Source organism: Bactrocera dorsalis, chromosome 3 (genome assembly GCF_023373825.1).
Source record: "Bactrocera dorsalis isolate Fly_Bdor chromosome 3, ASM2337382v1, whole genome shotgun sequence".
NCBI lineage: Eukaryota > Metazoa > Arthropoda > Insecta > Diptera > Tephritidae > Bactrocera > Bactrocera dorsalis.
The window spans coordinates 48967303-48991262 of NC_064305.1; the positions used below are offsets into that span (position 1 = coordinate 48967303).

General features: G+C 37.9%; 2 protein-coding genes across 2 annotated transcripts in view; one reads left to right on the forward strand and one right to left on the reverse strand.

Moving 5' to 3' along the window:
• LOC105222905 (uncharacterized protein C2orf47 homolog, mitochondrial) overlaps positions 1-23960 on the reverse strand; it is a 50965-nt gene that overhangs the window by 17150 nt on the left and 9855 nt on the right. The window contains 1 exon segment of the mRNA NM_001304985.1: positions 11854-12149. Coding sequence (NP_001291914.1) covers positions 11854-12149 — 296 coding nt within the window.
• The window catches only part of LOC125777132 (uncharacterized), a 223663-nt gene that overhangs the window by 4197 nt on the left and 195506 nt on the right, over positions 1-23960 (forward strand). The gene's annotated exons all lie outside the window — the stretch shown is intronic.

The window sequence follows — 23960 nt, forward strand, 5'->3', positions numbered from 1 at the left end:
GCATCAGAATCAATCAGCTGGAGGACCCTGATCTTGCAAAGCTAGTAATGGCCAAAGAAAATGGGGTACGACCACCAAAGGAACAAATAAGTAGCGAGAGTCCAACTGCAAAAGCATATTGGGCCCAATGGAACAGCATAAACCTCGTTAACGGATACCTTCATCGTACCTGGGAAAGCGAAGATGGCAAACAGTCTCGTCTGCTGATCATAGTACCGAAGTCCATGATCCCGAAAGTATTGAAAGAATATCACAATGGACCTAGTGGAGGGCACCTTGGAATTACAAAAACTATAGAGAAGATTAAACAACGGTTCTACTGGATCGGTTGTCGAGATTCCATAGCAGAATGGATAAGTAATTGCGTAGAGTGCATGGCAGCTAAAGGTCCTAAAGCCAAAAGTCGCGGTAGGCTACAACAGTACAACGTGGGATCACCATTTGAACGAGTCGCAATGGATGTTGCAGGTCCGTTCCCAACCAGTACGGCCGGAAACAAATATCTACTGGTTGTCATGGATTATTTCAGTAAATGGCCAGAAGTATATGCCTTACCAAACCAAGAAGCAAAGACAGTAGCCGAAGCGTTTGTAGAAAATTGGATAACAAGGTTCGGAGTGCCCGTCGAATTACACTCAGATCAAGGCAGGAATTTCGAATCTTCCATTTTCCAAGAAGTCTGTACATTATTGGGCATCCACAAGACACGGACAACAGCGTTACACCCACAATCAGATGGGATGGTAGAGAGATTCAACCGAACGCTCGAAGAACATCTGCGGAAAATCGTTGATAAAGATCAACGGAATTGGGACAAGTGCATCCAGATGTTCCTGCTGGCGTATCGTTCAGCGAAGCACGAGACAACTGGTTACACGCCAGCAAAGATTATTTTCGGATCTGATCTGCGACTCCCTGCTGATCTTAAGTTTGGAACGAATCCTACAGCTGTAAGAAATGATGGAGATTATTGTTCTGCCTTAAAGGAAGAAATGAATGAATTGCATCTAATGGTAAGACAGCATACGCATCTGATGAGCAATAAGATGAAGGACCGGTTCGATCAAGCGGCAAATTCAAAAGGTTTTGAAGAAGGTGATCTGGTCCTGTTGTACAATCCACTTCGAAAGAAAGGCTTGTCCCCGAAACTGCAGACAGCCTGGGAAGGACCCTATATGGTGATGAAACGACTTAATGACGTGGTATACCGCATACAAAGAAATGGAAAAGCACGATGTAAAATGAAAGTAGTACATTTGGAGAGGCTCGCCCCATTTGGTTCAAGAGGATTTGTGCCTAATCGGGACGATTAGGCTTTAGTGGAGGGCAGTGTTACAAAAGTAGTATTAAGTTGTATTTGTATTACTATATGCATCCCTGATTATGAACAATACCTGTAGGTATATGGAATAGCATTCGTCTTGTTGTAGACATCTGGCGCCACGGCTGTCTGCTTGTCGAAACAATAGACATCTGGCGCCGCACTGTCTGCTTGTCTAGGTAAACAATTGCTGAGTCTGGCGCCGCGACTGTCTGCTTGCGTCTGGCGCCGTATAGCCGTATGTTCTGGTAATTTCCAGACGCGATATTCTAGAAGGACACGTCGGCATCAGCGAGAAGTGCGTGGCTATATAAGCCGTGGCAGCGCCAACGTAATCAATCAGTGCTAAGAGTAAACTGCTATAGTGTAGACGAGTTGTGAAATAAAGAGTTGTTGAATTAAATTAAACAGTGTTGATTTTATTTGTCAATCCAGAGATACGAACCTAACAAAGTAAACTAGCAAGAGTAAATTCGTAACAATATATATATGCCTGTGTATGTATGGGTGAATATGATAGGATTTGTTACTTGTAGGTTTATACAATGGAATATAAGTATTCTCACTCAAACGAAGATCTTTATTTTTCTCCCACCAGCGCACACTGGTCGATTTCATAGGCCAAAAATAAGAAAATAAAAGTTTGAAATTTACCACTAATTGTATCAAAGCTATTTCTTAAAACACCAATAACACTAACTCTATCTCTCTATTTGCTCTATCCCATTCGTAGGGGCTACGAAAAGCAAGAGAAGTGAGACAATAGAAACATTCGGACTGTGCAGTGAAAATAGCTTAAAAATTATCACTTATAATAAATTTAATTGCAAGATAAAGTCGTGTGTAATCCGTATAAATCGAACTGAGTATTGATAATAAAGGTATATGTTATATAAAAAAGTTGTTTTTATGTAATAATATGTTGTTTTATTATTTTAAAACAATTCTTTTATAAGTGCTCTTTTGAATGGTATGTTTTCTTTATACGATTTAAAGTATACAAAAAGTTGTGATCCCTGTCTCGCCCTCAAATGAATCAAGTTTGTTTATATCAGTTAATGTTTTTTAAGTCTATGCTTTTGATTTTAGCTGCAACTTTTTGCAACTTTCTTTATTATTCATTTTATTCTACCAGGCATGCGATTTTTTGTGTGTTATTTTTTTAATTTTTTGTGTTTGCGTGTACATATGTATATTCGTGAATATTTTATTGTTTTTTATTTTTTTTTTCATGATACATACATATATATGTGGAGTACTGGTTTATTAATACACGTCTGGGCGACGTGGTAACCAATATCCAACTGACATGCTTATCTTAGAATTTAATATCTTATATGCTTATTTCGATAACGGTGATCGACAAGCATCAGGTGATGCTGCTGTCAATATGGAATGCATTATTATGATAGCTTAATTAATGTACTATGTAAGAGAGAAAGAAGTACTGTAACTCATAAGATAACAATATAAAGTAGAATGTAGGATAACTTAACCTTTAGTTGTACTAATACATATAAATGAACTTAGTATTAACCTGTAAATGCATTAATTAAATAAATTTAAAGATTTGTTTAATGTGGGTATCGCCACATATCTCCCCTGCGGGAAAAAAGAAAATTAGCAAGAATTTTTTTGAATTGTGAAGATATTTTGAAGCGCACTCTTTTTTGACTTTAATGAATTGCAGTAGAAAGATCAGGATTCGTGTCGCTGATAGTTAATAATTTATATTCAGATGAATTGGATGGTTGGTGCTCGATATCGTCAGTACAAAGATAAGCTGGTTTTAGCCGATCGATGGATATGTGTGCAAGTTTTCCATATAATAGTATTTTTCATATCTGTCCATAACTGGAAATGGTCCATCTTATGGTGATGAAAATGATTGTTTGACTTTGTCGTTTCGAATAAAAACGTGCGTTGAATTCGCGAGATCCTTTGAAATGAAGATTTTCTTATGACGAGAAGCAGGCGTAGGCGTTAGATTTTGAAACGCTTTTCTTAGCGTTTTAACGAGTTCAGGTGCTTCGATTGTTTTATTTGTTGGTGTCAAAAACTCACCCCGGAGTCTGACTGGCTCACCAAAAACAATTTCTGCTGGTGTGGCTTGGACGTCTTCTTTGAATGCAGCTCGTAGTCCTAAGAGAACTGCGGGAAGTGCATCGTACCAACTATCGTTGTGGCAAAGAAGGGATGATTTGAGTTCTCGGTGAATGCGTTCGATAAATCCGTTTGATTGTGGGTGATAACTCGTTGTTCGTTGATGTTTGAAACCGAGGAGATCAGCGAGCTTCCTGAAAAGGTCTGACTCGGTTGTTATTCGAAGTGGAACTCCAAAGTAGGAAATCCAAGTTTGCATGAGTGCATGTGCTACTCGCTCGACTGTGCCATCAAAAAGTGGTGCGGCTGCTGGATACCGTGTGAATCGGTCGATTATTGTGAGACATTTGTGTGTTCTTTTGAAAGCGGGAATGTCACCAAGTCTATGTGAATGTGTTCAAATCGACGCGAAGGTGGCTGGAATGTTGCGATGAGTGAAATTGTATGACGTGAAATTTTATTGCGTTGGCATTGAATACATGCTTTGGTCCATGTGATGCAATCCTTGTTGATTGATGGCCAAACATATCTTTTGTGATAAGGCGTCTTGTAGCTCGGCGACCAGAATGTGAGACTGAATAAAGAGTCTCGAAGATTCACCGTCTTAGTTGTTGTGGAACGAACGGACGTGCTGTACCTGTAGATATATCGCAGTATTTAGCAATGTCCGTGGTATTACTGTTGATTTTGTGTAGCTCTAATGGTGTATTTGAGCTGTTGAGTAGTTGTTGAAGTTCTGCATCGTTGGTTTGAGCACATGCAAGTTCTTCGGATGTAACTGTTGTTTGAATGGCATCGACTCTAGATAAGGCGGCCGCAACGATATTGCTAGAACCGGATATGTGCCGCATATCGGTGGTAAACTGACTGATATAATCAAGTCGTCGAAATTGCCATGGTGAAGCGCGTTCGGGCTTCTGTTTGAATGCGTGCATTAAGGGTTTATGATCTGTGTAGATTTCGATGTGTCGTCCCTCAAAAATATGACGGAAATATTTGACTGCTTCGTAGATTGCGATGAATTCACGATCGTTTTTGAACAGATGGTGCAAGTTTGCGGCTAAAGAATGCAAGCGTTTGCCAATGTTCGCCAATACGTTGCTGAAGCGCGGCACCTATTCCACACTCAGATGCGTCGGAAAAGATGGCCCACTCATGTCCGGGTGTGCTAATAGTGTTGCGTTAGCAAGAGCTTTCTTGCAGTTTGAAAATGCGTTTTCAAGCGATGTTGTCCAGTTTATTGGAGTTTTTCCGTTGATTTTAGGACCTTCGAGTAGCTTGTTGAGTGGTGCGAGTAAGCTTGCTGCGTTCTTAATAAATTTGCGGTAAAAGTTTATTGTTCCAATCAAGTTGCGTAACTTGGTGATTGTTGAAGGACGAGGATAGAAATAGAATAAAATTTAAGGTTCTGCACCGCGACCTAGGGTCTATTGTGCCCTCCCCTATATCACATGACCTCCCAGAACCCCAGCAGCCTGAACAGTTCCAGTAGTTTGCCGGGCGCCAGTGAGGTGATGTGATCCCTGCTGATATATACGGAATCCAGGGCCTTGAGCCTTTTTCCACAGATTGCTGTGCAATCCAGGATTAGGTGTGCTGGTGTTTCCAGCTCCAAGTCGCAGAATCGGCAGGTAGCACAGGAGACCATGCCCATGTTGGACAGGTGCCTCCTGAGCTTACAGTGCCCTGTGTAAACTGCGACGAGGAGACGGAATTTCTCACGGGGGAGGTTCATTAATTCTTTGAACCTGGAGAGGTTATATCTTCCTAGAAGCAGCTTGGCGTGATGCATACTTGCTGCCTGCCGCCCGTACCGCTCCCTCTCCTCTCTCTCCTCAGTGCGAAGCAGCTCCTTAAGAGTGTGGGGTCCTACTGCTATATATGGCTCTGGTCCCAACATCTTGGACGCTGCCGCCTTGCGTGCCAGTTCGTCGGTCTTCTCGTTTCCCTCTACTTCCTTGTGCCCTGGTACCCAAATTAGGTGCACCCGGTTGCGCAAGGACAGGCGGTTTAGCCTTTCTATGCATTCCTCGACTAAAAGCGATTTGGTCTCGTACGACAAGATCGCTTTTAGTGCCGCTTGACTATCACTGAGGATAGCTATGCGCTGGTTGCGATAGTTGCGGCTGAGGTTAACTTCGGCGCACTGACTGATGGCAAAAACTTCAGCCTGGAAGATGCTTGGGAAGCAGCCCATAGGAATGGACAGCTTAGTATGCGGACCCGCTATACCTGCCTCAATGCCTTCCGGTGTTTTTGAGCCATCAGTGTACCACTGAATGGTACTGTCCTCCAGTAGCCTTTCCAGAGTGGAATCATTCCACTCCGTTTTGCTGCCTAGAGTTACTGTGAAATTCTTCTTGAAGTTTATTTTCTTTGATGTGCCGTCTTTGGGAGGAGGGCTAGCGGTGTGCTTTCTGCTAGAGCATCCATCTGTTTAGAGGACACTATCTTCCCTCTTCCACAGCCTTCTGCTGACATTAGCAGCATGGTGTGTTTTGCTGCTAGCTTTATCACCTGATGCAGCGGTGTGAGCTCTAGTATGACTTCCAGTGCCACCGGGGGGCATGTGCGCATTGCCCCCGAAGCATAGACACATGCAAGTCTCTGCAGCTTTATTAGTCTCTGAATCAAAGAGGACTGTGCTGCTTTGTCGGCCCAGGCAACCGCTCCATAGGTGACGATAGGCCTTACTATCATGGTTTACAGCCATCTGATGATATTAGGCTTGCATTCCCATGATATGCCGGCCAGGCGTCTGCATATCATGAGCGCTCTAGTTGCTTTGGACAACGTTAAGTCCAAATGCCTGCTTCATCTCAATGTTGAGTCTAAGGTGAGGCCAAGGAATTCGACCTCCTTTGACATTTCCACCTCTGTGCCCCCAATTGTTAGGGACCTCAGGCCCGGAAGAGATCTCCGCCTAGTGAATGGGATCACGGTGGTTTTTGCTGGGTTGATGTTTAGCCCTACCGTGGTGCACCATCCTTTCGCCAGGTTTAGGCCCCTTTGAACAATGTCACTGAGTGTTCTCAAATCTGCCTCTCGCCATTATGACAATGTCGTCCGCGTATCCCTGACAGCGGATTCCATTGCTGGTGAGCAGCTCGAGTAGTTCGTCTACTATCAGGCTCCATAGCAGAGGGGACAGTACTCCACCATGTGGGCAGCCCCTCGTGGTGCCAAGACGTATCTTACTATTTCCTACTGATGTTTCTGCAACCCTCGTGCGCAGAAGGGCTTCTATCCATCTGCGTATCGAGGGGTTGACGTTCCTTCTCTCGAGTGCCTTGATCACGCTAGTGTGGGATGCGTTATCAAAGGCACCCTCAATATCAAGGAAGGCGCAGATCGCAACCTCGCCATTGTCCAGCGAATCCCGTAGCTCAGACGTGAGTTGGTACAGAGCAGTGTTCGTGGATCTACCCGCTCTGTACGCGTGTTGTCTGGCATGTAGATGTGCGATCCTTAGCACTTCCGATCTAATATGATTGTCTAGTACTTTTTCCATCCCTTTCAGCATAAAGGATGTGAGACTTATAGGCCGAAACGATTTGGCTAACGAGTAGTCTCTCTTCCCTATCTTGAGGATGAAAATTACTTTTGCTGTTCTCCACGGTTCAGGGATATACGACAACGCCAGGCTGTCTCTCATCAGCCCTAGCAGGTGTGGAAGGAGGATATCCAACCCTGATGAAAGAGGGCCGGGAAGACGCCGTCCACTCCCGGTGACTTGTAGCTCGAAAAGGAGGCCAGGCCCACCTGACCGAGTCTGCAGTGAACAGGTTCCTTGCAGTCAGCCAGTCTGAGCGATCTGGCCTACGTGTGACCGAGGTTGGAATTAGGTCCGCTTGAACTGTCCCCGGGAAGTGCGTTTGTAGGAGTGTGTCTGCCCTCTCCTCCGCGCTTGTCGTATAAGTCCCGTCTTGTCTTTTTAGGGATAATACTGTGTCCGTCTTACCCTTCGACAACGCCTTGTGCAGTCTAGCTGCCTCAGGGGTCGAGGAGACGCTATCACAGAATTTCCTGAAACTGTTTGACTTGGCAAGCTTAATCTCCTTGTTGTAGACTGTTAGGTGCCGTTTGTAGTCCTCCCAGCTGCCTGTGCGCTTGGCTTTGTTGAATAGCCTGCGCACGTTAAATCTGAGGGCTGAGAGTTTACTGGACCACCAGGGGCAGCTTTGTTTGCTGATGGTCGTTTTCAATGGACAGGCACAATGATAGGCGTCCACGATGGACTGGTTTATGGCACTCAGTCTGCTCTCCAGTCCATCTGCGGTGGACCTACCATCCGCCTGCCCCACTACGCTTATGCTTATATTATTGCTTAGAAAGGACGAGGATAGTCGATGATGACTTTGACTCGTTCCGGAAGTGGTTTTATTCCATGGACGGAAATTGTATGCCTTAGGAACTCGATTTGTTTGAGACCTAGACCTGTTTTTGTTGTGTTCATGCCTAAGCCATAGTGTTGAAGGCGTTAAAAAACGATTGTTTGTGCTCTGTTTCGTTGCAGATCCAGTAGATCATCGATATATGCGAACACAAAATGTAGATCTCATCGATGAAGCGTTGAAAGGTCTGAGCTGCGTTTCGGAATCCGAAGGTCATAAATGGAAACTGTGATTATAGCCGTTTTGTGGACGTCTTCTTCAGCTACTGGAATTTGATTGAAGGCACGAATTAGGTCGATGGATGAATAGAAAGATGTACCGTGTAAATTTGGGGTGAAATCTTCTAAGCATCGAACTGGGTACCGATCTAGTATGGTACGTTTATTGAGACGACGGTAATCGCCGCATGTGCGCCATTCGCCACTCCTTTTGGGCGCCAGATGTAGAGGTGATGACCAAGGGCTATCGGATGGTCTTACAATACCCAGGTTGATCATCTTTTGAAACTCAGCTTTCGCGATTTTTAGTCGTTCGGGAGCTAATCGCCGAGCACGACTGCTGACTGGAACGCCAGGCGTTGTCTTTATATGATGTTGCGTAGTATGTGAAATTTGTTTGGGTTCACCATCGGGACGTATAATCATAGGATATTCGGCAAGTAGTTGCCAAAATCCTGATGATTGATTCGGCTGTTGGAGTTTGATCGACCGCACAGTCACGCTTTTAGTTGTACCTGAGGTGCACAGTCGTGTGGTTTCGTCGATGAGTCGTTGGTTTTTGAGATCGACGAGTATGCCATAGTGTGAAAGTAAATCGGCGCCAATGATTGGATTGGACACATCTGCTAGTATGAAACGCCACGTTAGCGCTCTGCGAAGGCCGATGTTTAAAACGATTGTTACGAGACCATAAGTATTAACGGGTGTTCCGTTAACTGCGATGAGTTGGTAGCCGGTCGCCATCTTCGGGATGAAGAGGCGGTACGATGGTGGGAGAGAGGCGCTTTCCGCCCATAACGTCTCTCTGGTGCGTTTTCCGCTTGTTTGCAATGCGGTGTGCATTTTTGAGCCAGGTTGCCAAACTTTTTGTGATACCAGCAGATATTTCTGGTGGGCATGGCAGGGGAAACCGATCTGCTTCTGTTGTTGCGTTGTGAACGAAAATGTTTTCGTCCAGCGGTTTGATGGGTGTTTAGAAGCTTCTGAAGACTTCTCGTGATGTGAGCAATTTGTTGCTCTACGGCTGTAAAATTTGAGTCGTGAGTTGTTGTAAGCGATGCTGCAGCTATATTATGCCCTTGAGAAGGTTAAAGAACGTCGTGTAAACGATCCGTGGTTTTGCTTAACGGATGTAGCTTGGCCGTGCGTTGTGCAACCAAACATGCACGCATTTGGTCGGGAAGATGTGAGAGCCACCTTGCTCTTAATACTTCCTCGTCTACGTCTGGAACTAAACTTCGAAGGTGTCGCAGATGTTGGGAGGGCGTTCTGTCGCCGAGACACTCACCGTCCAGAAATTGTAGGCTTTTTGCTTCTCTCGACTTAGAGTAGCAAGCGATCAGAGTGGTCTTTAAACGTTGATAGGGCTTGTCGACCGGTGGATTTGAAATGATCTCTTCAGCGTCAGCAGCTATGGCGTGTCATCGTCGGCAGGCATTTCGAATAATATTTAATCAATAAATATAGAAAATATCAAAAAAAAAATAGTTATGAAATGTTGTACTGGTTGTACAAAACGTTGCCAGATGATGGTTGAGTGGTGTGACTTTAGCCTCGTGTTATCTTTAGTGGTATGGTCCGCTATTGATAACGGGACCTTGCTATAAAATCCACCGTTGATCCAAGGTGACCGCTAAAGTCCACGTCGGAGTCACCAATTGTGGAGTACTGGTTTATTAATACACGTCTGGGCGACGTGGTAACCAAAATCCAAATGACATGCTTAACTTAGAATTTAATATCTTATATGCTTATTTAGATAACGGTGATCGACAAGCATCAGGTGATGCTGCTGTCAATATGTAATGCATTATTATGATAGCTTAATTAATGTATGTAAGAGAGAAAGCAGTACTGTAACTCATAGGATAACAATGTAAAGTAGAATGTAGGATAACTTAACCTTTAGTTGTACTAATATAAATGAACATAGTATTAACCTGTAAACGCATTAATTAAATAAATTTAAAGATTTGTTTAATGTGGGTATCGCCACATATTTGAGCTTTGCTTTTCATTTTATCATTTTCTCACTTTTATCAAATGTTTGTTTTATACGTACTTTTATTTAGGCACATCATATCGGTGTAAACTTTCACGCCTATATATAATATTATATATATTTTTGAATTTAGGTGTTTAGAAAATGTGTGAAGAAATATCACTTATCACCGAAGCAAATTTAATAAAGCTTCAGTATCTACTTATTAGAAGCTTCGTTAACAAAAAACTTGATATTAACTTTTTACCTTGCTATGTTAACATTTTAAAGGAAAAACAGTTATCCTGAGCAAATAAAGGTCTCAGAATCTGATGTTGAAGTTTCAATTGGAGAGCTCTCATAAGAATCTGCTGAGATGTATCGACTCCATCATACACGAAAGAACTAACGGATCGCTACAAATCAGGACTTACTAAACCGATTGCTTTTGTGCTTAGATCCTTTCATCACCAGTCAAAGAAACTATCATGCAAAAGTAAATCAATTTTATTAAAATCAGTTTTTGATTTAATTGAATAATATTCAAAAAATTCCTTTTTTCGTTTATCAACTTTTTTAATTTAATATAATTAATTAAAATTTGTTACCATCGGGGGTGGCGGAGTGGGAAACGAAATAGGGAGATTTTAAAAGGCTTTGGCAAAAGTTTCACTTTTATATAGGCAGTGGAAGTATTTTTGGCCGCTGATTCCATACAAGACCGACCACTGTGCAGCGGTAAGAACTTAAAGATTTATTTAAACTCAACAAAGATTTATCCTTCCTTACCTCTGGTGGGAGGAATTCAAACATTCTTTCGTCAAGTGAGAAATCTTTCATTCTTATATGTACATATGTGCGGGAATATGCACCCATCTTACAATTATTTTAATTTTCCTGTATTTTGAACAGGGCTTTTTTGTATATTGCCTGTTTTGTAAATACAGGACTTTTTAATTTTGGCCGAGTACTATATCCGGCTCGAAGGACCAAAAATGTTAGATTTGTAAGATCAAACGATTAAACTCAAATAAGAATCTTTAAATTCTTACCGCTGTGGGGGAAAAATAAAGCCCTTATTTGAGCTCAGAATTTATTCATTCTAGTTTTTATTTAGTATTTTCCTTGCTTATATATATAAAAATTTTAAAACTATCTTAAATAACTAAATATATGTGTGTGTATGTTTTTATGTATTGCAGCATATTGCTTATGGCTGCTTGACTATCACTTTGAGAAATTCACAAGCAGCACCGTTGTCTTCTTAAGTGTCGTTTATTATTGTTTAGTATTAACAAATTTCTACAATAATTACCGGATAATTTTTTCAATCTTTTGATCTTAATCCAATACTTTTGTATTTGTTTTCGAAACATACTTTTTTTTAGTCCATAAACCATATCATGTGATATGTACTACGTTATTATCAGCTATCGAACCGCCAATTCTCTGTTTATTCTGCTCCTTTGTAAAAAAAGACAATGTTATGCATGTTAAAGCAAAACACAAAATACGTTTTTAACGCAAAAAATATGTATCCATTAAGAAAGAATCATAGTATCATTACACTTGCGCATAATTGTATCACAAGTGCTTCCCGTTTATGTGAGCATCGGGAATAATTTATTCGACTCGCTACTCTCCAACGCTTGGAGAATCTAATACATCTATTATAAAGTAAATGTATCGCTATAATTCCAATAACGATATTTAAATCTCATGCAAGGTTAGTTATAATGCTTATTATTTTTTATACACATCTAGAGGAGATTTGCAAAAATCTATAATTTGTATGGAATGTATTGTATAATACTATAACCGTTCTTCGATACTTGCCCCATATTCCAAGGAATTTCTTCACCGCGGTTTCGCATTTCCGTAAGTCCTCGAAGTACGTGGAAAACCATTGTTATTTCAACCCAACGCTTCTGAATTTTTTCTTGCTCTTCGTCAAATATTATACCCACTTGGTATGGGAAAGCGAAGTAAATATCAGTTTTATTAATTTCTAATTGTTTCCTTTGAGCCACAGATAGTTTCTGAATAGTAGGTTTTAGCTCATTGATGGCTTCTTTGGACACGAAGCCGTTTAATGCATCAAATTCTCCATTTAACAGTTTTCTTGAAATAATCTATAAAAATTAAAATAGCTTAAGTATAATTGGTTTATCGTTATATGTATTTTAAAAAACACTTCTATTACAGTAGAAAATTGTAACAAAGAAACATCAAAGTAAACTTTTGTATTAAGTTATAAATCAATATACAGTGTGCAACAAAACGAAAACACGGAATCCATGTTGTCGATATTTATAGCGGGATTCTGTAACCAGTCTCTAGTCTCTATTTGAGATATTTTGAGGCAAAGTCTCAATTTGAGACTAGTTATTATTCACTAAACAGTCTCTAGCTTTAGTCTCAAAATATTGAGACCTGGTAGTTAGCGGGTCACAAAACTAAAAAGAGCTCTTGTCTGCCATTTTGAATATACTGAATAGAGATCATCATAGATATTAATCGATTGTCGTTCTTTATATTTTGTAAGCAACTCAAACACGAAAAGATGAAAAATAAATAAATTTTACATAAATTTCGTAAATATTATGAAACAAAGTCAACATATATTATTATTTTTATTGTTAATTATGTTTTTTGACTATGTTATAGGAAGTTTAATATTTGTTATTGACATATTTATTTTCATTCAAGTGTAAAAACATCTCTGAATAATGAAATGTAATAGATTTTGTGACTGTCACTTACAGAATAGCAATATCATCTCAAGTCTCAAAAATTGTCTTTAACTTAAAATCTCAAATTTAGAGACTTGAGACTGTCTCAAGTTACAGAATCGCACGATTAAATGAATAAAATCACAAAGTAGGCATTACAATTAAATTTTTAGCAAAATTAAATTAGTAACAAGTAAGGAAGTGCTAAGTTCGGGTGCAACTCTTGCAACTTGCAAAGGACCAAGGAGGGAAAATACTTTCAATAGTGGATAAACTGAAAATTAAAAATAAAAGTTTGCGAAGGAATTCAGCATTCATTATTCGACGAAATCGTAAATAGATTAAAATCAAAGTTGAAATGTGAATAAGTTAAATTACAAGTCTGAGACTTGCTCGTTTTAACTAAGGTCATCTTCATATTATACACATTGGATAAAAACTCATTTGAAGAGGCTAATACTATGTTCGGACCGACATTGAAAACATTTTGAAAACACATTTGTATTTTGTGGAATGTAAGTCGTTCGGACCGACAATGTGTGTTTTCGATGAGTTTTCAGTGACAACTACAGGGTAGGCCATTTAAAGTTGACCCATTTGTTTCTAAAAAAAAAGAACAAAAGAAAACAATGTTTTTTGTTCATTTCAAAAATAATTTATTTTGGTCCAAGGGGATTTGTTTCAGCTAATATTTAAAAATTAGATCGCGTAAATGGGCACCTTTAGCTTTGACAGCTAAATGCACTCTTTTTTCGACATTTTCCATGACTTTGGCCAATGTTTCGGATGATATGGCGGCTGTTTCACGTCGAATGTTGGCTTTCAGTTGAGCTAAGGTCTTTGGCTTATTAGCGTATACCTTGGATTTCAAATAACCCCACAAACCCGACAACGAGAAATGTGCCTCGTCTGACATGATGAGTTTTCGCCAAAAGTCAAGTTCGTTTTCAGCCATTTCGATGGCCCATTTGCCAAAATTAAGGCGTCGCGGATAATCAGCTGGGTTTAGTTTTTGTGCCATTTGAATTTTATATGGAAACATCTTCAAATCTTTATGAATTATGCGTCGGAGAGTGGTGCGAGAGATGTCTAATTCCTGAGAGCGGCGATAACTCGATGTCGATGGAGTCTCCTCAATACTGGCTCGTACAGCTTCGATATTTTCATCAGAACGTCTTGTGCGTTGTCTGGATGCATGACTGGCATTACTGAGATTACCGGTGTTCACAAATTTTGCGTATAAAGACTTAATTGTGTTCTTAACTGGAGCACTTTTCACTTTATTTTTTTTGCGAAACGCACGTTGAGTTAACACAATTGAAAAGTTATTTTGAATATAAAGCTGAACAATTTCAGCGCGTTCTTTTGGAGTGTACTGTTCCATGGTATAAATTGTCTTCGAATGACGCTTCTAACGCGGTATGACATTAGCCGATTTGTCAGCGCTGTTAAAAGTTACAGCGTTGCCAGATGGGTCAACTTTAAATGGCCTACCCTGTATCAATACGGGAATTCTCTTGCTCTTGCAAGATGACACAAAATGCAAAAATCCTATACTAAAATATGCAAGACCAAGGGAGCACCCATTGCAGAATCTAGTGATATATGACGGCACGAAAATAAACATGGGTTTTGGTCTGACATATTTTATAGCCATTGCAAGTAAATTTTTGTGTGTGTTTGTTGTGCCGTTGCACCAAGAAGAAAATTCTGCAATTGGTGCACCGTGTAAGGGTTTTGCAAGAACAAGAGAATCCCCTTAACAGTGAGCAGCTGTATTTGTATATGGAATGTAAACAAATATCAAGTAACAATTCAGGGCCGGCAAAATACGTCTTCCAAAAAAATCGATTAAACTAGAGCAGGCACCGATTATAATGAGTGGAATGTAAGTTTTCAAGTAGTTTTCAGCGAAAACTGTGTTTTCGTTTGACAGATTTTACATGGACACAAGTTTTCGTGCGAAAACCAATTTTTCCCACGATAACATGTTTTCAATGTCGGTTCGAACATAGTATAATACAGCCATAGTCAAATGTTATTACACATCACTAAAATTTTTTGCGTTTCGGTATGACTGCTTCGATTGCCGTTGTTGTTTTTTTCAACATGAAGCAAATTTGTTGTTCTTGGATGAAATAGAGTGTGTAGAAGAAACGAACAAAAATTCAAAGAAAATAACGGAATATTTCTCACAAAAACAATACATTTGTTTGATGCAAATTGGCGTCAGAAGTTATTACACACATTTTATTCGTGTCAAAGATAATTACACAATGTCATATTATATGGTTTATATTAAAAACTATAAATTTTTAATTTCTTCAATAGTGTCATTTAGTTTTCGATTTTTTGTTTGGAGCGTTTGGCTTTGTTGTTTGGAGTTATGTCGATCACTTTACGAACTACATACTTAGGTCTTGATTCCCATGCTCTTCATCTTGCGACGTAAAGTAGCTTCACTAACTTTTTTCCCAATTAGTTCCTCCGAATTTTCTACAAGGCGAACATGGCTTATTGTTGGATTTACCATAAGGACTCTCATTAATCTTGTTTTTTCCCTTTGGGCTATAACGAGTTTTCGTCCACTTTTCTTTTTATCTTCTAAATTCCCACAAGTGTCCTTGGTGGATTAAATTAACAATATTAATTTTTGCGCAATCCTCTCCAAGAATAATGTAAAATGCGCCTACTTAACTCACAAGATAACTAAAAACTAACGATCTTTACACGAATAAAATGTGTTTTATAGATGTATTGTTTTTGTGAGAAATATTCCGTTATTTTCTTTGAATTCTTCTACACACTCTATTTCATCCAACAACAACAAATTTGCTTCATATTGAAAACAACAACAACGGCAATCGAAGCAGTCTTACCGAAACGCAAAAAAAAATTAGTAATGTGTAATAACATTTGACTATGGCTGTACATTAGTGAGTTGATGTGAAAACGTCAACCAGAGGATTGTCATTCACTATATTGGGTTGTAACCCTAATACAACAAAGCCTAGACCAATTTCTTTCATATTCAGTGGTAAACCATGTAATTTTTAGGAAAACATGAGAAGTCGGAAATTATTACATAGGGTATATTGGGTGCAAAGAAAGATATAGGCTGATTGAATTAATTTTTATATTGCTGAGGTATACTTGAGAATATATTTTCAAGCAATTTTATATGTATAAATTAATAAGTTTTAGTTCTTAATTTGCTTCCTTGCTTTATTTATTCGCTGCACTTGTTGAATGCCTAAAGCAGTGTTTCCCAAAGTGGGCGATAACGCCCCCTTGTGTGCGCTGGAGGTGTCAAGGGGGGCGGCAAGAGACCCAGAAAGAAATGGGGGCGTTGTGTAGAGGCCTGGGGGGTTATTTGTAATTTTATTTAGCTAGGAGGCCTCTTAGACAACGACTACATGAGCTCTCGACTCTCAACAACAACTTGTGAACATCAACTAATATGAATTAAAAGATTGCTCAAACTAGGTTCTATATTTCTCTCCGCGTCGTTCATATATCTGTCCTATTTTATTGAATATAGAAAAAAATGAAAATAATGTCAATCGGTCGGTCCGTTTCGTAACGGGGCATCTCGACAGGATGGAATTTATAGAATACTAACTATCAAACGTATTGCTATTGCCATTGCCAAATCTGTATGTGGACATTTGCTATCATAATATAATCATTTGCGCAAAGGTGTAGGGTAGGTAGGTTTGAGCAGATGTAGCGCATGCTTTGAGCTCTTGAAAAATTTATTTTATGATTTGCCGTCGGGTAGGTAGCTGATGTAGCGCACGTTTTGAGCTTTTGAACTCCTTAAATCTTTTATGTGGAAAATAAAAAAAGGATCTTTAATGTAATTCTGGGGAAAATAAGAAAAGGAGAAAGATCCTTTTTTACAAATATATTTCTGGAAAAAATAAGATAATACGAAAAGTAGAAAGATCCTTTTTTTTACAAATGAATTTTTGGGAAAAATATGATAATACGAAAAGGAGAAAGATCCTTTTTTTACAAATGTATTTCTAGGAAAAATGAAAATCCCACAAACCCATCCTCGCCTTTATGTCTTCTACGAGAATGTCTAAAAACATTTTCGAATGAAGCCTTCAAGACTGCAAGATGTCCTTGGTGTACATTGCGTTTTTCATAGACAACATTTAGTTGCTAGAAACTTAAGTGAAAAACAATTTCAATCACTGCAATATGTCATCAAAACAGTCAATAAAATCCGCAACAGCTCTTTGAATGATAGATTATTTCATCAGCTTTGTGTTACCAATGACGAGGATTTCAATAGTTTGTTGTTTCATACTGAAGTTCGTTGGCTATCAAGAGGCAATTATCTGACTCGTTCCTACAACCTGTTTGACTCTGTTATACTCGTAGAGTTCTTGGAAACTTAAGATACAGAATTCCAAGACAAGCTCATAACATCAAAGAATGATATAGCTTACATGACAGACCTGTATAAATTGTTCAACGACATGAATCTCCAACTGCAAAGCGATAAACTAAATTTAATTAAAACAAAAAACATCGTTGCTGCTTTCGCAGCCAAACTGCTTCTACACAAAAAAAATCTGGCCAGACGTGAGTTTCACAATTTTCCGAATTTATCAGTATCATGCAGTAACGACGAATTGTTTGCCTACTGCCAACATTTGGAAAACCTCCACATTGACTTCACCGAACGATACCAGGACATTTTGAACTTGGAAATACCAGACTGGGTGTTGGATCCGTGTTCAAATGTCAACACAGCAATGTCACCTCAGCTGGAAGAAGAACTTATAGAATTGACAACAAACGAGGAAATAAAAATCAAGTTCAAAAATGGTTACCGAGAATTTTGGCTACAAAAACCGATCTCGCAATTGTACCCTGGATTGTGGTCAATCGTTCAACGATTCTTGATAGCATTCCCATCGTCATATTTGTGTGAACGTGGATTTAGTGCTGTGACAACACTGCTTACTAAAAATAGAAATCGCTTGCTTGTTACCGAGCGTAGCGACTTGCGACTGTTCTTGAGTAAATTGAATCTGATATTAACAAACTTATTAAACAACATCAGATTCATCCTTCACATTAGTTTTTATATATGGATCGATTATTTCAGTTTTATTTTTAATAAAAGAGTCTCTGTTTTAATACTATAAATAATCATTCTTATTGGCAGGTGGAGCCCGTAAGACTTAACTTGAGACCTAAGCACCGTTGTATGTTACCTACTGCGCTCAGGTTTCAAGTTGCTGGTTATAGTAAAAGTTTCGTTTAGAATTCTAATATACATACATATCGTCACCTGAAATGCAAAATAACGTATCATCAAAAAATTCGAAATTGAGTGTCTTATTGATTACGCTTCACTACTTCAAATTATATACATAATTTTAAATATGTTCAACATTTTCTGGTTCTGCGGTCATATATAAACCAGTTTTAACCAATATTAATATTTTGTTTCACTCATGTTCCATTTTATTCCGTGTTTCATTCATGCCACTGTAAATTTCTGAAAATGTTGTTACGTTAATTTGCATTTCAGGTGACGATATATAGGTCACAATAATTAATTTGAAGTTATAGTGGTTTTTAAATAGGTGAAAAAAGGGGGGGCGCTAAAAAAATATTTATTCTGAAAGTGGGCGGTAGACGAAATAAGTTTGGGAACCACTGGCCTAAAGCAAAGTCATTAGCCGTTCCGTTGTTGGCATTAACATTCACATGAAGCGACAAGGGAAGAATTTGCAGTCAGCGTAAGAACGGAAAATCGCTGACCCAAACAATGCGCGAGCGTTCATGCTGCGGAGGAGCTACTCGCGTTAACTCATCTCCTTCGAAATTGAGGCCGTCCTTGGACTTCCACATCAATAAACCTCTTTAAGGAACATTTTCGTCTGGTTTCTTTAAATTATTGATGAACCTTCAAAATAGAGAATATCATAGCTGTAATGAGGATAATAGCTGTTAGCTTTCTTTCCATGTCATCAATGTATTCTAGATTCTTGATGAGCCTTTAGAGGTAAGGTAGACTCAGAATCTGAGAATATTATTTGTATTCGATAACAGAGACCCATTTATTTCAACTTCTTCATCAAATGTAACCTGAAATGTGCCATGGATGGCTTTTGCTGAACAATTATCCATCTTTATCATAGCCTTATATCATTTATTATGTTATCAGCGTCTATTACTTCTAATGGTCCTAGGTGGCTGGAACGGGTACGGGCCGTGTCACCGGAGTGTAGTTGTGGTGGGCATGTAGTAAAGGGTAATTCCTTGCAGAAAGTCTTCGTGAGTGTATCGCGAACAGTTTCCGATAGAAAGGATTTGATCACCTCAGTCGGCTACGTTATTGCCTTCAGCGAAATGGAGGCAGGTGTCATTATGTTGGACATCAAAAAGAGTTATATTTTTACAAACTAGCTGGTTCGGGGTATTTAATTTCAAAATATACAAAATTATTATCTAATAGTACTTTGACATATGCTACTTTCATTAAATCGGTTATTATCTTACATGTAGATTGCTCATTTAATAATTTTTCTAAATCTTTAGAATCGAGAATAGTAGGGTTAATAACCTGAATCTTTGTGAATGTAATTGACAACATTAATATTTCAAGCTGTGATATTAAGATTATATCTCTTGTGAATAATGTTTCATAAAAGTGGCTAGTGTCGATTTGTTTATCTTTTTCTTACTTTACAATGGTATTTATGATTTCGCTTAATTTATTAATTCGTTTCTATAAACGATTATTTATAATTGCTTGTCTACCTATTGTCTCAATTAGTATTTGTTGATTAAGTTTTAGTTTTTCAAAATCCTCGAAATCAGGAATCTGTTTCTAGTATTGTTTCTATAAGACCTTTATCAGATTCTAGAATATTTTTCATGTGCGACTGGGGGAGTGATTCATAAGTAATCTTGTTTCACCAACTGTTTTGGAATACATGGTTAAATTGGATGTGTGTCTGAGATAATTAAAGTTTTGGCAGATAACTGCATTTTCATAGACCAATAGCATGTAATCAAAGGGTGAATAATCGCTTAATTCGGCGGTTGTATTGGCCATAAAAAGTAGCACAATCTATAGCCTAAGTAGAAAAACATTGTCTAGAAGAGGAATTGGACTAAACTTATCTTAAATTGTCCTTATGGATCTATTTCCCTTTTATTAGAACCACTGTTCACAAGTCGGTTTCTATTGTATTTGCGGTTAGAGTTTATCCAATACCCATGCGATATCTATTACATGATCTCCCATGCTCTCCGAGAAAATAATAAAACCGCCTATATAAACGTTGCATGAATTTCTAACAGTTGCTATTTTACTGGGGTTGGTTGTAATGCTTCCTCGAGAGACCACGATCCAATATATGATGGGAGCATTTTTCAAACCAAAAGGAAATCTGCAAAATTCGTATTTCACGTTCGTTAAAAAAAAAAACAGTTTCATCCCTGTCCATTTCTCCATGTAGTATTTAGTGAAATCCAGATTTTAAATCAAGCGTGGTAAAGTAATTAGCTTTACTGAGGTTTGATAGAATTGCAACTGTATTTGAAATAGCATATTTATCATCAAGCGTTCTGAAGTCGATAATTAGTCATTTTTTCTGTTTCCTCGTTCGTTTACCAGTTTTCTAGATGTCCTAATTATATTATTTCTCAACAAATTACTCACTTCGCCATTTACGAAGTTAGAAACACACATTGGGTATGGATACAATCTACAGTATACCGCTTTTTCATCTTCTGTTCGGATATGGGCAACAATATGAGAGTTAAATGAGAGAGCTACATTAGGGTCAAATATCTCTGTTCGTTTTTTTGTCTCATTTGTCCGAATTTTTGCTGAATTTACTTCGAAACTTCTTTGTTTTCGACCTCCGTAAAATTGACGTCAGCAAATTTTAGAAAATTAACTCTTTCTTAGCTGGTCGCAATTTGAATTGTTTTATTTTTGAAATCCAATCTTGCACTTACTTCATTAAGCAGCTCAGTCAAATTTTGACAAATTTGGACGTATAAAAAATGTCGTTTTGGTGTTGAAAAGAAGCATAAGGCATTTATTTTGGACGGAGTTATAGCTATGAAGTGATGTAACTATGAAAGAATCTTTTACTGCAGTTCCTTCTTTTAATTCGGTGGAAAATTCCAAGTAATTTTTTGAAGCTTATGCGTCAATAAGTAGCTTTATGGTTCTAATTATAATCGTTCATTCTACAAACGGCAGCAGGCTATATCTAAAAAAATCACTTCATCATATCGATTAGTTTTATCTGTATATTATCAGTCTCTGATTTGGCTGTATTTTAATATTCCTCTTGAGTAGAAGCACATGTTAAGTCTTTCTAAACAGGGCAACCTCTATAGTTTGCAGAGTGATTTCCTTCACAATTACTACACTTTTTATTTAAATCCTCTTTTTTAAGAGTACACAGACACTGCGTAGGGTGCAATATGATTTCGTGTGTCCATACTCTTGGCAGTATGTACATGGTACTGATCATTTCTCTTATGCGGTTCATCAACGGTAATGCTGCGATGGAACAGATATTTTTTTGAATTTTAAATCGATTCTATTTTGAACATTGGTGGTGAGACTTTGAATTTGTTAAAAATATTTACTACCGATTTTATACTAAAACCACCCTCTTCCTGACAAGTATTGTACAACGTCCATGAAACTATTTTTTTTTTTTTTGGTTTTTTGTTTCATTTATGTTTGCTCAGTAAAGCAAATCTGTTGCCATTTAGTATTTTTGCCTTTTTACCATTTGGCGTGGCTGTTTGCAATTTGTTGGTATTGACCACTGATTTAATTGGACTAGATCTTCGTTTTACGTTTATAAACGATTAATGCGTCTTTTATTTGGTACATTCTCACCTTGCATTTTGCTTTCCTTCGCATCACATGTAGGCTGGTTGCTTTCAGAGCATTTGTTGTTGCCCAATTGCTGTTTTTTGCTGACTGCGTCCTTTACTTTGTTTCCTTTTCAGTTGATCGCCGCGATGACTCATCATCGCCGTTACATTTTTTATTGCCAGGAGTTGTTATTATTGAATCGGCAAAGCGGAAGTAGGCTTTTAAGGAATGCCTACGGCTTTGCTCGTGAGGGTGGTATTGTTTGTTTGCATTTTTTTTGTTTTTACATTTTGTTTCGTGCAGTATTTGTTTACGTTTATTATAAATAATTTGTGTACACTGTTTTTATATGATTGTTTCTTTACAATTTTTTTTTTATTTTTACTTTGTTCAATTATTTTTAAATACTTTTTGTAAATACTGAATTCACAGAGCGTCCTTACACATTAAACACACAAATCTCTGTTCCCCAGGAGGCCTATTTTCGCCCATATAATATACACAATACTAAACAAAGATATTTGTAATAATTTAAACAAAAATAGATATACATATAAATATCAGGTGCAATTGAAGCATATTAACAATACAATAATACTATTCAAAACATTTTCCTTGTAAAATACTTTTAAACAAAAACAAATGTACAAAAGTCACGTAGAATTCAGGTACAATAAAAATAAAAGCCAAAACAATCTACTAAGTAATAAATAATATTACAAAACATTCTTAATCACCTACAGCGAAATGCTAGTTCAAAAACCTTATCAAAAGAATAGTGGTGGAGAAAAGGGTCCTAAACCTAGTACACGAAAACACTTAAAAAATTAATTATTATTAATAATTAATAAATAAAATATTAATCAAAACTAGGTAAATTTAATCTTTATGAATATTAATAATCAAAATATATTTGAAAATTTAACAAAAACGTACTTAAAGTTGTTATTTGTATAGGATAACACGGCAGCACACTCTTAGCCTTTTTTAAGGCATTTGGACGCTTTAGTAGTAGAATATTTAGGAAACCCTAAAGAAATGCTTATTCTTTGGCCCAGTGTCTCCCTCATTCTATGGCATTTTTAAGGTGATTTCTGCCATTCTGTCATACTTTTTCCTTCAAATTTATATCATGAAAAAAAAAAGATTTCATATTTTCGGGCTAATTGTTGCATAAATTTTATATACCAATTAAAATAATAAATATAATATGAGCAATGATATTTTGATTTATATTTGTATAAGTTTATTAAATTTAAGACTTCTCTCATTCGCCAATCCATTCTGTATAATTTTTCTGCAAATTAACAATATTAAACTAAATAATAATTTTTTGGAAAAATTTATTAAGTTTTTTTGCAAATGTACTTTATTTTTATAATTTAACACAACGATCTTAATACTTGCTCTATTATTATAAATTTAAAATTACTGAAATGATGTGTTGTCTCTTCGAAATTTTCATAAAAAAGAAAACAGTTCATTGCTTTCAATATATGGCATACAAATTAGTATGCCTCAGGCAATACGTACTACAATACAGTTAGTATACAATAAATGTTTGCCTGTCGAGATGCCCCGTAACGCATAGGCGGTCTTTTTTGTCGTTGTAGTAACTGACAGCGATATACATACAAAAGAACGCGATTAGCTGAGAGTCTACTCAAGACCGTGGAGAGTTTCGGCGCCGTTCGAACCAAGTCGGACTGACGTATGGAACGATTTGGCGCATTTTAGGTCGAGACTTTAAATTGAAAGCGTACAAATACAGCTTGTGCTAGTACCGAGGCCGTTCGGCCTTCACAAGCGACATCGCTTCGCACTATGGAATCTTGAAGAGTTCCAAGAAGATCTGACGTTTTCGCACCAAATTTTTTTCAGCGATGAGGCCCATTTCTGGCTCAATGGGTATGTAAACAAACAAAATTGCCACATTTGGGACAAAGTGCAATTTGAGATTTAAGAGCTGCCTTTTAATTTCCAATAAACAACGGTTTGGTGTGGTTTATGAACCGGTGAAACCATTAGTCCATATTTTTTCAAAAATGATGCAGGTGAGAACGTAACCGTCAATGGCGATTTTTATCACGCCATGATAACCGACTGTTTGATACCTGAAATTGATTCTCATTATCTCGACGACATTTGGTTTCAACAAGACGGCGCTACTTCCCACACATCGCATCAATTAATGGAGTTATTGAGAGAACACTTCGGTGACCGGATACTTCCACGTTTTGCGCCGGTCGATTGGACAGACTTTTTAAACTGCGGAAGTGAAATGTATTTAAAACAAGAAAAAACTTTAAGTTCAGTTCCACCGAAGCTAA